The sequence below is a fragment of the Pezoporus wallicus genome, unplaced genomic scaffold, assembly GCF_028554395.1.
Source record: "Pezoporus wallicus isolate ANWC-B61680 ecotype Strahan unplaced genomic scaffold, APGP_CSIRO_Pwel_v1 contig_8341, whole genome shotgun sequence".
Taxonomy (NCBI): Eukaryota; Metazoa; Chordata; class Aves; order Psittaciformes; family Psittacidae; genus Pezoporus; species Pezoporus wallicus.
Window position 1 is genome coordinate 1,115,705 of NW_026638083.1, and position 13,911 is coordinate 1,129,615.

Sequence of the window (13,911 nt, forward strand, 5' to 3'; positions counted from 1 at the left end):
CGGCCCGCGCGGTGTCATGGTGAGTGCGGGCCCGGCCCGACCCCAGCGCCGCGGCCGCCGCTCTCCCCTCTGGATCGGCAACCTCGACCCCAAGATCACCGAGTGAGTGACCCCGGGCGCGGCCCCTCCTCCCAGCACCGGGCCCGCCGTCCCCCCGGTAGTGCCACATCCCCGCTGCGGTGCTGGCTCCGGGCGCTGCCCGCCCTCCGGGCCCCGGTGCCGGTGGTGGTTCGGGGGCGCCCCGTGCCCAGGAGAGCGGCGCAGGCTGGTGCAGCGCCCCCTGCTCTGGTCTGTGCCCCTAAGCGGGGGGTGATGGAGCAGCTTTGCCAGCTGGGCCCGGCTCTCCCGGCCCTGCGGCTGCTCGGAGCTGCTGCCCGGCCGCAAACGGCTTCAAGTGTGTGTGTGTGCGGGGTGCGTGTACATGGGGTGTTCTCAGACATGGGGTGTCTCCAGGGCTGTGCTGACCCCATAGACCCAGGGGTTGGAGGCACCAACATGCTTAACTACTGCGTGCAGAGGTCCTCCAACTGGAAACCCAAGGGTTGAAAACATCTTTGTTTTCTAAACAACGGAAATGTCAGAGTTCCAGGTTGGAAACTTTAGGGTGACCAAGAGCCTTGTTTCTTGCTGGTGTCAGCAGTGGGATGTGGGTTGAACAGAGGATTACTCTTGTAACTGAGCGGTAATGAGGTGGGATGTGGTGTGGCGGGCTGCTTGTGGCGGATAAGCACATAAATCAAATGCATGTGTGTATGTTCATGCTTTCTTCAGACTACAGATGATTATCGTCTGAGCAAACAGTTTCTGAACAGCTAAATAGTCAAGGAAATATGACTTGCTGCCCAATATTTGGGTGGTGTGCTGGGAAATCAGCAGGGCCTATAAAGAAGAAGCCCAAACCAAAACAATCTGGGGTTTATACACACCTAAGAAACAAGCAGTTTTTAGTGTCTATTGTATCTCTCTGTCATGGAATACTTTTTCTTCCTGGTTCTTTTTGTGTGTGCAGGTGCTAGGGTTTTAGGCTAAATGGGGTTCATCTTAACAGAGCAGTTTTCTGATAGCCTCTAAATGGGATCGTTAATGCTTTGTGCTTTTTAGCCTTCCAGCTCGGGTGGTTTCTGCATTCGTTACCACTTTATCCCGCAGTTATGTTGCTCTGGTTTGTCCACATCCACTGACCATGTAACATTAAATAGGGGAGTTCTTGAGCATGCAGTTTGGGTCTTTAAAGATTTAGGAAACTGGGTTAGTGTGAGGGGAAGAACAGTGGGTGTTTGCACATGCATTAGTGGTGTCTTTAAGGACCCTTTCAGTCTAGGTTGTTCCTTTGATTCTAGGCCAGACAAGTAATAACTTTGTATGGCAAAACTTACTGTTTTCATAGCTTGGGTGAAATGATTTTTGTGGGTTTCAGTTGGTGGCTTCCATGTGCAGGCTCTGCCTTTCCAAGTAACTTGTTGCAGCTGCATGGATTCAGGTGTGGGGCACGGCTGCCCTGGAGCCCTCTTTGCCTCAGACGGAGTCCAGAGCAGTGTCACAGCTGTGAGCAAGGGGCAAGAGACTGGTTAGAGGGCTTCATTCACCTGTGTCATCAAGCCTAGAGTGCTTCCATGCTACTCAATGCTTGAGGTTTGCCCTGTGGTGAGTGGCAGTGCTTGTCGCTTATTTCAGGCCTTATAATTCTGTATTTTGCTTTTAATTTTGCTTAAAAGTCAGTTATTCTCTCCTGCAAACTGTATTGTAATCTCTACCTACTTGTGAATAAAGATGGGGAAGTTCCTTGTAATGCATGGTCAGTGTAGAGAGAAAGAGTGCAGTTCTGTCAGGTCAGTAAGTTTCTATAAATCATCTTGATCCTTACTTTCTTATCCTAAGAGCTTACATCCTTGCTCATGGTTGTTCATCTGAATTATGCTTGTTGAGGTCGCTAATCATGCATCTAAAGACATGTACCTGAAAACTACACAGCTGTTTCTTCATTTGCTGCTTCTATCTGCCTTTTTAAAGCATTCCCCTGTTAGATTTGCTTAAGACACAGTAAAGCTGATTGAGTTGTTAGCGGGGTTAATAAGTGGTTGTGACTTCCTCAGGCAGAAATGAGTTCAGAAAGTCTTGAATTAATCCAAGACTTCCATTTGGAGAGCAACCTATAGCTGCAATCAAGCACTAGGGAGTTAATAGGTAACGTACACATTGAAGCACAAGCTGCAGCAACAGGAATGTATGAATGTAGGGCTGCCCACAAATTACAGCCTGCAAGTTGGTGGCTGAGAGGAGGTTATTGCACATACCGAGTAACTGTGACTCAAGTGGGAGTCTCAAAAGATCTTGAATGCTGCCATACCCCACATACAAGGTTATGATGGGTCTTCTGGTGGACATTCCTCCTTAATGTGTTTGTTTGGGTGGCCTCTCTCTTAGCCAGCATCCTTTGAGGATTGTTCTGCTTGTGGCAGAAGATCGTATTAGGAGTCTACTGAGTGTATTCTTGGCAGCTGGAAGGAGGTGAGCTGGCACCTTGCAGCATTTCAGGACACTGTCTCCAGGCACATCTGATGCTGAATGATACCTGCTGTGGGTCTTGTCGCTGGAGTGCACAAGGAGAGCAGCAGAGAACTGGTTCTAGGTTTGGCATCACTGAGCAAGGAAGCCACGGAGTCCCCTCACCGTCACTGTGAGCATTTGTCACATCACCTCCCAGTGTTCCCATTTTGTGGGGGTAAAAAACCCTATGCTTTAATTCCATCTCCTGTGTGGCAAGGAGCAGGAGTGCCTTCTCCGCCAGTTCCTGTTTGTAAAGCCTTCTGAGGCTTTTCAACATTCTGGACAGGCAAATATTTCATTTCCCGCTACAGTTACACATATTGTCCAGTTTCCAGTAGCCTCTGAATGACCATTCATTTTCCAGGGGTATGAAATAGCGGGTGTTCAACTTCCTTGGCTGCTCTGCTGCTTGTCTAGGATCCCATCTTGATGAGTCTCACCTAGAAAACAATGTGTGCATAAGTTGTTGTTACAGACCCCTGCTGAGTCCCAGTGGGGCAAAATTCTTCGCAATAATAGGTTTTGCATGTGGCCCGGTACCTTTGCGGTATCCTTGGGACAGCATTGTTCAGAGGAAGCCTTGCCTGTGTTTGAATAGCGCTCGGGGTGCCAGGAGGAAGAGTGGAGGAAAAGGAAATGGGGGAGCTGCTGGTTTGTCTCGCATTCACATCAGATGACAGGAAGTGGAGACCGAGGTTGGCCGCGGTGATCTGCGCAGCGCCGTGGGGCCACATCTGCGCGAGCGACTTCCAAGCTCTGGATAACCCAAGTCGTTGCCATAGTAAAGCTTTTGACATGTTCTCACTTCAGGTTTTCCGTGATGGCTCTTCCTTCGGCACTGAAGTCCTCTTGGCTTGGAGAACTCCTTGTCGAGTTACTGTTAATGCCCTCATTATATTGACAATAACAAATCATAAGCACAGCCTGAAACTGTTTGTTATACAAGACTTCAGTTCTGTGCTGTGCCATGGAGAGTGGGTGACCTGCAGCTGTAAAGATGCGTGCATGGTTGGAAAATAGGCTTTGATTCACCCAGGATTTAAATATTCTAAATGAAATAGGTGCCCTAAATTGCTTGTAGACACTTAATGGAACTTGTTTTAAAGGAACAACTACCACGTTGCTGCTAAGAACTATTTGAATGCAGAGGTTCTCGGAAAAGAAAACAAGCACTAAGTATTCCTTTGAGCAGCTGCAGGGCTTTATTGTTGCTAAACAGAATGCAATGAGAATCATCATTGCCCTTCCACTGCCAGAAAGGGAACAGCATTCTGGTGGCAAGGACTTTATTTTCATACTGCTGAAACTGCAAGTGCTTTTTGTAGCAATACGCTTACAGAAACAAACCTGAGGTGCATTTGCATCCTTTGGAGGCACTGAAAGCTTAGCGTGTGGGGGTTTATGTACATCACAGCTCCAGAGTCAGTGGTTTTACTGGTACCCCGGTGCCTGCTTCTTTTAAGGTGTGATGGTACAATCTGGCCACTGTGTCCCCAGTTCTGTGCAGAGACTGAGGGTTTATAGGCCCCTTGGAAGACCATGTGCATGGTCTGTATTCTGAAGGATGTAGGAAACCTTTCATAATCAATTACAATGCGTTTGTTCCCCTGGGAGATAACTTGGCCCTTCTGCACTGCTCTCTGTACGTTTGCTGCACCTTCACCTCTTTTAAAAGTGCATATCCTGAATGTCCACCGTGACCATCCTGTGAGATGACTCACATTCCTGGAACTTTCTTGCCTGGCTCCTGAAGCTTAACAAAGGGCTAAAGCCCTTCTCAAACATCCTATCAGGCTTTATTAGGAAAAACATTGTCTGCTCTTCCTATCTGGACTGTCCCTGAAGCTGCCTGGTGTTTTTTGCTCTCTTGGGCCACTACTGACCATTCATGTCTGCACATGCAAGGTTTAATCCAGTGCCTGGTGCTCCATGTGCACTCTGAGTTACCCTGGTAGGCTTTCAGAGCGCTGAGTGTTATCTTGTAAGCTGCAGATTTGGCTTAGACCATGTGGCTTGCTGATGAATGGTATGCAGCTGATCAAAGGAGATGACTAAGACACCCTTATTAAACCCTTAGACAATTCTTAAACACTAGGAATGGGGTGAAATAGTAGCAAGTGTCGTTTTCCTTCTAGGTCAGGTAGTGTTGTGAAACACTTTGGTCTCAGGGAACCAAACAAAGCTGCAGAGAGCTTTGAGGATTAGATGTGGTCTGTACAACAAATGTGCTCCTTGTTCTAAGTTGCTCAGTGCACTAGATACTAAGCAGACAGATTTGCTCTGGCTTTCCCCAATTTTATTGGAAACAGCACACTCCCCACTGGATGGCAGGGAGATAATTGGCTAAATAAGTGTCTGACTTTCATGTGCATGTCGCTGAGGAGCTGTCTGAGCCAGGAGCATTGGCAGATTTGGGCTGGATGATGCTGAGGTCTGTCTGGTGCCTTTTTTTTTCGGCCTTGGTCTGCTGTCAATGCCTGGTTGCAGTTTGTTCTGCTTATTCTTCCATCTTCCTGCTTCTCCCGCGCTGCCGGGCCAGTGGGAGAGCGGCTGCATTTCTGTATGATCTGGCCATGTCCTTGCCACTGCACTGTTACTGCTTGGCACAGGGAAAGGATGGGACTGGCAGTGCTTGTACAGGGAGAGGCAGCAAGAATAGCAGGGATCCCGAGTGAGGCAGGGTGCTGTGAGCTGTGGGCTGGAACTGCTTGTGTGGGGAAAGGAATACAGGGATGGAGCTTCAGGCAGTCACATCAGGGCTAGGGAAGGGGAGAGATGATGTTTATGCTTAAAAGTAGATGTGGTTTAGAGGCAGGAGGCAAAGCCCTCCCAGAGCTCTAGGGAACCATTGCATAGTAGTCTAAAAGCCAAGTATTAATAGATCTTCTGCATACCCTTCAGCTAGTACCACTGGGAGGGAAGCTTTGTGCTTTGGAGTTCTAGAGCAGCCCCAGGATAGTGCAGCTCAGAGCTATGGAAGCTGAAGCATTGCTGTGCAAGGCACCCACCTCTGTGGGTATTTGGGAATGTATGTGTGATACAACCGAACTGCTTATGCTACTGAGTGTGAAACGTGTGTGTGTCAGGGGGGTTCCTCTCTATCTCCTCACTTTCAGGGTGGTGAAAGGTGTCATAAATGTCTTCTCTCCCCTTCAGGTACCACCTCCTCAAACTCCTTCAGAAGTTTGGCAAAGTAAAGCAATTTGACTTTCTCTTTCACAAGTCCGGTGCTCTGGAGGGGCAGCCGAGGGGTTACTGTTTTGTGAACTTTGAAACCAAACAGGTATGTTGCTTTTGTCTAAAGTTCTGATGTGAATGGCTGGTTTCATTCCACATCTCTGGGGTTTTGTATTAATGTAAAGCTAAAATGGGAAGGAATAAATTGTATAACTTGTTTACATGAAGCTACAGACTCTTAACAGCTCCGCTCTGTGACAGCCACATTGTGACTGCTCCTGGAAATAGCAGTAGTGGTTTCCTTTCTCCTTTGCTGTCTTATCCTGAATCCTGCTTTCTAATGGTAATCAGAAAGGGGCAGTTCTATGATCCACTTTTGTAGTGAGCTCCTGGAGTTGTACCATGGAGGTGCTGCTAAAACTGTTCAAAAGTGAGGAAGTACAGGTGTTTGAAGATCGCTTGTGTGATCTCATCTGTTTGCTCTGCAGTTGCTGGTAAGGATGTCAGAAGAGCCTTTACACGCAGTGTGATGGCTCTTGAGAATCATTCCTAGCAAGGTGGGAACAGCATAAATCTTCAGCTGTCATGAATTGTGTTTTATGGGAGTGCCCTAAAATTGAGATTCCACTGCTGAGTCTAGAACAGGACCAAATGGATAAATGTCCCCAGTGCGCATGAGCAGGATCCGGAATAAGCGTGGAGAAATGTTAGAGATGTGTAATCACTGTAATGAGTTTTCCCCATTTTCTTCCCCCAAACAAGTGAAAGACTAAGCCAGTAAGGCTGATAAAAGTCTGGATACTCTAATGTTGGAGTCATCCAAAGATACTGCTGACTTGGGCTGCAATGGGATAATCTTTCTCTGCTGTTGGCTAGCTGTTCTGATGAACAAAGAGAAAAGGCTCTTTACATCTGAGTCGGTTTTGACTAAAACGTGGTTTGTTTATTGAACTGTCTTCCTGTGCAGGAAGCAGAAAAAGCGATCCAATGTCTCAATGGGAAGCTGGCCCTTTCCAAGAAACTGGTGGTGCGGTGGGCACATGCACAGGTCAAGGTAAGCTCGGTGTTGTGGATAGGAACTGCTTTTAATCTGCAGAGTTGAGAAACTTTAATATTGAGGAACCATTTTTATCGAGGCTGTCTTAGCCTGGCAAGATGATTTCAGTTTGTTCTAAGAGAAATAACTCCCATAGAAACAGCAATAACAAACTACCCCTTCCTTTGTGTGCTGAAACTGTGCTGGCTGAGCTGTGAGCAGTATGAGCCATTTAACCTGGTGCTCTTTGCAAGGGGGTTTCTGATCGGAGCGGTGTGAACAGGTCACTTGTGTAAATGCCCCTGTTTTAATTCTTCCCTAACTCAGCGAGTGCCTGAAAGTTTGAATCCTTCCCTTTGTGGCTTTGCTCCCTTTTTGGAGAGGAGATACATGGAAATTCCCAATTACCAAGTACTTTGTTGCTTTGTTCTATTCCTGAAAGCACTTAACGTGGACGCAGCTCTGATTACTTTTGACTTTAAAGCAACATATTTCACATCTAAGCTAAATATCCTTTTTATTGCTTGCTGTGTCACATAAAACATCAAGTTTTTAATATTAACCTAGGCAGTGCCTTCTGGAACATCCTTGTTTTAATTTTTATTTAATCCTTCTCTTGTTTTCTCTGCAGTTATTTGCTATTTGGCATTTGATAAAGCAATTTATATTGAATAACTTTCCTTGCAGATAAATGGATTTTAGGAGAAGCTGCTTGTTGCTGTTTTCTTCTGGGTAGTTTGCTTTCGATAATCCTACAAGCAGCTTTCTACACGTATCAAGTGTTCTAGTGCATCTATTTTGGATGCTAAATGAACCAAGGCAGGTATCTTCGTTAAAGAAGAACATGCTGTTTTAATTATTGGCTTCAAGGGCTCCAGGCTCTTGTCAGCACATCCAAGCTTGTGCAAACCCAGTCTCCATTTTCTCGAGCTCTGTAGCTACCAGAGTGCCACGTGCTTCCAGATGCCTGAGGAATGAGCAGGCTCTGAAAGGAGTTTCAGCCAGAGAAGTGAGTGTCTGCTCAGCTGGGAGTTCAGCGGGGTAGCTCAGTGCTTGGCTGTCCAGGGTATGGTGAGGAGCATACATAAATAATCAGTTCAGCTTGCATGGCATTTTCTGATCCATGAATGGAAAGATTTAACAACGCAAAACTTTGTCTTATTGTAACAAGTGTTTACTTTAGACAATGCCAGCACCAGGCTAAGTACTTCTGAGACGAGTGGCCAAGGCTTAGCAGACCCTGTCGGTTTGAGCAGCTCCGCTGAAAAACAAACCTGACTTTGTGCCAAGCGAAATAAGGAAGCAGAACACTGCGAATAGTTTTGGAGGCCCATCGCCCACAGAGATGACAGACTCACAGGCTGCTTTCTCAGAAGGGAGATGGTTCCTAACTGGTCTTTTTAATGTCCTTTATTCTGGTTTTTCCCTTCCAGTAGCGCACAATGTGCTTGGGTCACCTTCTGGCTCTGCACAATGTCTGTATAAAGACCGTGGCAATACAGTACAGCAGTTACCTTAAAATTTGCCATCTTTGCTTCATGCTGTATATAGAGGGGAATAAGAAGTGGGTAAGACAGGTTAAGGCTTAAAGATCCATAGTACAATGCACAGAAGTGTTTGATGTCAGTCTGTGTTCTGTGTTGGTACTAAACAAATATTATGCCTGGATTTGTTTCAGTGTTGGCCACCAAAATCATTCCTAGCAAAAGCATCACAAAACCTGAGGTGACGTTAATCCAGTTTTAAAGTGTATCTGTGGACAAACGTTTCTTTGTTCGTAATTCAGTCCTTGGTCTCTTGTTCACAGAGATATGATCACAATAAAAACGAGAAGATCCTTCCAATCAGTCTGGAGCCATCTTCCAGCACAGAGCCGCCCCAGTCTAACCTAAGGTAGGAGGTGGGGTGGGTGGGAAGTGACCAAGCTGTGGGAGTGGGAGGGAATTAACTTCTCCAATTTCAGTATGATCTAGAGGTGTTGGCATTATGTTTGGCCGAAAAACTGTTTTCGGAAGGGCAGCGTGCTGCAGAGTAACTCATTAGATGTAGGGCACTTCAGACTTGAAGTTCCTTTTCTAACTCACGCAGCTACTAGGGCAGTAGGAAGGGAAAACGGTGAGGAGAGGAACTGGGAATGTGTAACATTCCAGCTCCTTTGGCCAGAGCATGCTTTACCCTTCATATGAATTTCAGTGAGCGCTAATTTGATTAAGCAAAATACTTATGAGCAAGGATTTCTGTTCTAGTGGTAGAAGATCAGAGCAAACTCACAAGTAGTGCTTCACATAAAGCTGATTTTTGTTTGGGGTGTTTTAACGTTGTGCTTGGTTTTCCTGGCTAGTGTTAGGGCAGGAGGGTCTTCTGTGAGATGTGGTTAAACCCTCCAGCCCCTCCATTTGCCTAGAGCACATAGTGCTGCTTTGCTAATTCAGTTTGCTTTTAAGGGTATGTGATTTTCCTCTGGGTTCTCTCAGTGGAACCCTGTGAGGAACCAGGACTGGAGAGAGTGAATTTGCTTACAGATAAAATGAGCTTGGAATTAAGAAGTAACGTGCTAGGAAGTAACGAGGAGAGAGGCTTGAGTCATGCAGGTTGCTAGCTATGTCAATGGCATGAGGGAGTTGGTTTAGTGGGGATGGATGCTGCAAGAACCCACAGCAGAGAGGGGAACATTCCTCCGTCCATACCCAATGGGGGATAGTGAATAACAAAAGCCCTAGGAATTTGGGGTGTAACCTAGGATAGCCTGTCCCTTTGGGATAAACCCTGCTAATGCTGAAATAATGTTTCTTCCTGACCTAATTAGAGTCTGGGGTTTTCCCATCCTGAGCAGTCTTGTAGCTGGGAGGAAGTCTGGCTTTCATTTCTCTGCTGTTTCCAGCAGCCTCATCTGAGCTGCGCCGCGCTGCACATGCTCAGAGCTCTTTAAATGACATCATTTTACATGAAGTAGGAAGCCTTGTTGTGTGCTTGTCTTGCTCAGTGTCCTCAGGAAAGTGCTGAGTAGGTGCAAGGACCGTTATTTTGTGGTGCTGTGATATATCTTGGAGAAGCAAATCCGTGCTGAGGAATGAAATGAAAGAGCGTGGGCTTTAAGCAGTAGATTCCTGCCTCCCAACTGCACGCTGTTTGTGAATGCAGCGGTGGGAGCTGCCTGGCCCCTCCTCGTGTGACTGAGTATTCGCATGTCAGCAAGATCTCTGGATTGCTGTAGTCTGATTCCGTGCTAAGATCAAGCTCAATTTCTCTTCTGCTTTTTCTCTTTCCAGTGTCAGTGCAAAAATAAAGGCCATAGAAGCCAAGCTGAAAATGATGGCAGAAAATCCAGACGCGGAATACCCCGCAGCACCCGTTTATTCTTACTTCAAACCACCGGATAAGAAAAGGACTACTCCTTATTCCAGAGCTGCCTGGAAATCTAGAAGATGATGCTTATGAATGGAGAATGGTAGCGAGAAAACAGTGCTTTGTATACCTGGAGTCCTCTGATGCTTTTGTACTTTGTAGAGTGAGAAGGATACTGCCACCCGAGCACAACACTGTACATGGCACAGTGCTTGTTACACCTTAGCTGGTGCGCTGAATCCTCCTGACTGCCAATGCAGCTTCACAGCCGAGCACTGCTCAGAGAAGTAGGGTCCCATCAAAGCCTTTGATGAACCTCTCGTTAGTGTGCATTCATTAGCAAGATTAGAAACAGTAACCAGTGTATGGAGTAAAGCACAGCCAAAAATACTCCATTTAACTGATTACTTTTTAAAGTATTTTTGAACAAAAACTATTCTGATTCGTGTTTTTAACGAGGGGAAGCACTTGGTTTTGATTAACATTCTGTAGTTACCATGGAAAACTTTTTTGTTTTTTTTCATCTCAATAAAACTCATTTGAAATAGATTTTGCAACACTTTTAGTAACTGTGCATGCAATATTCTATATGCACCGAAGCAAATTTACATTGCAGTTTGATTTGCAAACTTCATGGTGGTACTTGCTGATGTGATCACCAGAAGAGAATGATGCAACACGGGTATTGTCAGTGTTATTTAGGCTGTAGGTGCGTTCCCCCATGTAGGAATGAGTGTATTTACACGCCGCTGGCTGAGGTCTGTGCTGTGCCCTAAGCTTCCCAGCGCGGCAGTGGCACATCTAATGTTTGCATTCAGTAATCCCCTTCAGTGGTAGCTCTTCATAAACCAGATGTGACAGCGTGAGAATAGCGCTGCGGCCTCCGAGACATCTGTCAAGCACATGACCTCCACGTCTGCCCACCAGCCTGCCCAGCTTCTGGTTTCCTCTGCCTGGTAGAGGTGGTTGGTTGCCTCTTGGTGTGAAGTGGCACAAGTGTTTGTGGTGAAATGGCTCTGCTGTGTGCTGGGGGTTACCTGCACCGTGTGCTTCACTGATGAGTCTGATGGATGGTGTTTTGCCAAAGCCGCTCCATCTGCAGCACGTTTTTCTCCCTAAACATCACCTGCAGATTGGGAATCTGAGGGGAAAACCCATTTTCTGGCAGTGTTTTCTCCTCGGTACACCCAGAGCTGTGACTGTGTGTGCCAGGGGGGTGCTGGAAAACATGCTCACTCGGGTCCAGGAGATGCTGGTCTGATTTTGCTGATGTCTGCTCTCTAGTGTGTCAGTGGTGAGTCTGAAGGTGCTTCCCTGAGCTGGCTAACAGCAAGTGGCCTCAAACAAGAGGAGGAAACAGTTTTCAAACAGCCCCTGGTTCCCCTACGGGGGGTTGCTCACTGGCATAGCAAAGGTGCATCTGCATCTGTGCTTCCTGCTTTGATCCGAGTGCCTGGCTCAGAGCTGTGTGTGTCTAGGATGGATGGGTTGTTAGAAGCCTGAATTGTTCAAAAGTAGGTTTTGTGCTGTTAATGTTTGCTTTCTAGTTTTTGGGTACCTGATTAAAGAGAAAAGTAGCATGAGTGGGAGCTTGTACCCCTGTGAATGTCACTAACACCCGTTCCCATTCCTCTGTGAACAGCCTGTGTTTTGTTCCTGCGTGGTTTGTAGTCCTCTGGATCTGTATCTGCTTTACTTGGAACAGCAAATTCTGTTTCTGTAAGGAAATTGGGAAATACCTAGGTTCAACCCTAGATTCCAGCCGGGTATATGGTGGTGTTCCCATCGGATACGTACTTTGATATTTATTTGTAATTAAATACAATTTGTTGAAATCCTTCTGTCTCAAAATAACCATTTAAAAATGCATGTTTTTCCTCCAGGAAAGTGAGGGTGGCAGCAGGAAGTGAGGGTGGTGAATGCTTGGCATCCACCGAGGTCCACTGATACAGATCTGGGGACAATAGCATCAGTCTTTGTTTCTGTTATTATTTACTCTGTGTTCACTACCGCAGTCACTCACAGAAGTGCCTTGTCTGTGCTTCGGCCAGACTCAGACCTGGGGGAGGAGGTAAATGCTCCCTAAGGTCTTTTCATGAGTGCCAGCTCTGGGGCTTTGCATATCAAACATCATTGAACAGGTGGGAAAAGCACCGGGAAGCGTGGCACAGCTTTGGCAGAGGATGCAGCCGGCTCTGAAGCTGTAAGTATGGAGGTTGCCGAGCTGGTGATGGGAAGGGGAGCGGGGCTCAGCATCCAGCTCCCCTGAAGAGGCATTAGGGACTCTTCTGTGCCTCTCTTGCCCTCTTAGCTGTTTCTTTGCTTCCCCTGTATTTTCAGCATACCCCTGGGTATCAAGGACAGTGGTCACTGTGTCCACAGTGTGGGTTTTTCCTCAGTATTTCAACACTTCCTGCCTATGGTGAGCCTTCCTCACTCGGGCCAGGTGTGAAGCCATGCCTTCACCCATGGGAACACAGAACGTGTCCAGCCCCCAGGTTTGGGGTTGGGGCTGAGGTGCTGGTTGACACGCAGCCTCCTTATCACTGCCTCATACAAGCTCCAGCACTGGTGGAGGGAGCACACGGGGTGAGAAAGGGGATGAAGTTGGTGCTGATACCCAGTGCTTCCTTCCACTGCTGTGCATTCCATAAGTGCTGTGTGGGCCGTGTGCTGGTGCAGGCAGCGTGTAGCTCACTTGGGAGGTCGATGTGCTCTTGGCAGGCAGCGAGGGCAGGACACCGGCTGCCCACAGGACCAAGACTTAATCCCTAAGGCTGGATAAAGGCAGAGCCTGGGTTGATGAAGTCGCGCTGTTCCTGAGCCTGCTCTGACTTTGCAGGGCCTGGAGCGCCTGGTCTGTAATGGTGAGAGCAGAGAAAGCCGCCACCGTCACCACGCTGTGCCACGGCTGCTCCAGCCCTGCATCGCTCTCGGATGCAAACAAAACCCGCGTTGCCCTGCTCTGCCCGCGCTGTGCACGGGAGCAGGCAGCGTTCGTGGCTGTGTCCCTGTCGGCTCCTGCGTGTTCCTGCTGGAGCAGTCGGAGCTGATCCAGACCCCGCCGGTGTGGACGAGTGGTTTGAATTGTCCTTTCTCAGCACCGCTCCCCTGCACTTGTCCGTGTCCCCTCTGCAGAGCCGAGGACGAGCTGGCGGGCCTGGGGCTCAGGCTCCTGGGGGTTACTCGGCCTTTCTTGCAACCTCGATGTTTAAACCTTAATGTCTTGTATTTATTCTAAAATGGCTTTCATCTGATTTCCCTCTCGGTTAACAATTTAGCTGTCAAAACCAATAACGGCGAGGATCCATCCCCGGCCGCCATCAGCTCACGTTACCGTCCTGCAATTACTCCGTGGTGGAACCGCTGCCGGGGCTTTGCCGGGGAATTATCAGGTTACTAATGAAGCCCGGGCAGAGGCGGGCGGCCAGACGCCGCGGTGGTGGGCGCGATCTGCGCTGCCGCACCCGATCCCGCCCCGCGGGGGGCTCTGGGGCCGCGGCCGGTCCCGGCAGCGTGGGGAGGCGCTGTCCCGGGGCCGGCCCGGCCGGGGCGCCCCGTCGGGGCGGGCAGTGCCCTGCGGCGGGGGAAGGAGCGGCCCGGGTCTCGTGTTCCCCCCCCCCTCCCCTCCTCGGCGGGCGGTGCCGGTGCCGCCGCCGCAGGTAGCGGGGCCCGGCGGGGCGGGCGGCCCCCGGGGCGCGGCGGGGGGGCGCCGCTTCCTGCCCGGCCCGCGGCCGCCCCCGGCGGGGGAGCGGGGCCGGCGCGGCTCCCCGCCCTTCCTGCCGCGGCCCCGGGACGCGCCGCCC

The 13,911-nt window shown here is 48.7% G+C and overlaps 1 protein-coding gene across 1 annotated transcript; it reads left to right on the forward strand.

Moving 5' to 3' along the window:
• Window positions 1-16: 16 nt before the first annotated feature.
• Window positions 17-10,654, forward strand: RBM18 (RNA binding motif protein 18). Its single transcript, XM_057408940.1, has 5 exons — window positions 17-102; window positions 5,704-5,830; window positions 6,692-6,778; window positions 8,568-8,653; window positions 10,030-10,654. Exons 1-5 carry the CDS (start codon window positions 17-19, stop codon window positions 10,187-10,189), a joined length of 546 nt encoding a protein of 181 aa, XP_057264923.1. The 3' UTR covers window positions 10,190-10,654.
• The last annotated feature ends 3,257 nt before the right edge of the window (window positions 10,655-13,911 follow it).

Excerpts from the sequence above, each read along its gene's own strand:
- RBM18 (XM_057408940.1), top strand. The coding sequence starts at position 17 with ATGGTGAGTGCGGGCCCGGCCCGACCCCAGCGCCGCGGCCGCCGCTCT. Across the intron at positions 103-5,703 it reads CTCGACCCCAAGATCACCGA|GTACCACCTCCTCAAACTCC; the intron begins GTGAGTGACCCC and ends TCTCCCCTTCAG. Across the intron at positions 8,654-10,029 it reads CCGCCCCAGTCTAACCTAAG|TGTCAGTGCAAAAATAAAGG; the intron begins GTAGGAGGTGGG and ends TTCTCTTTCCAG.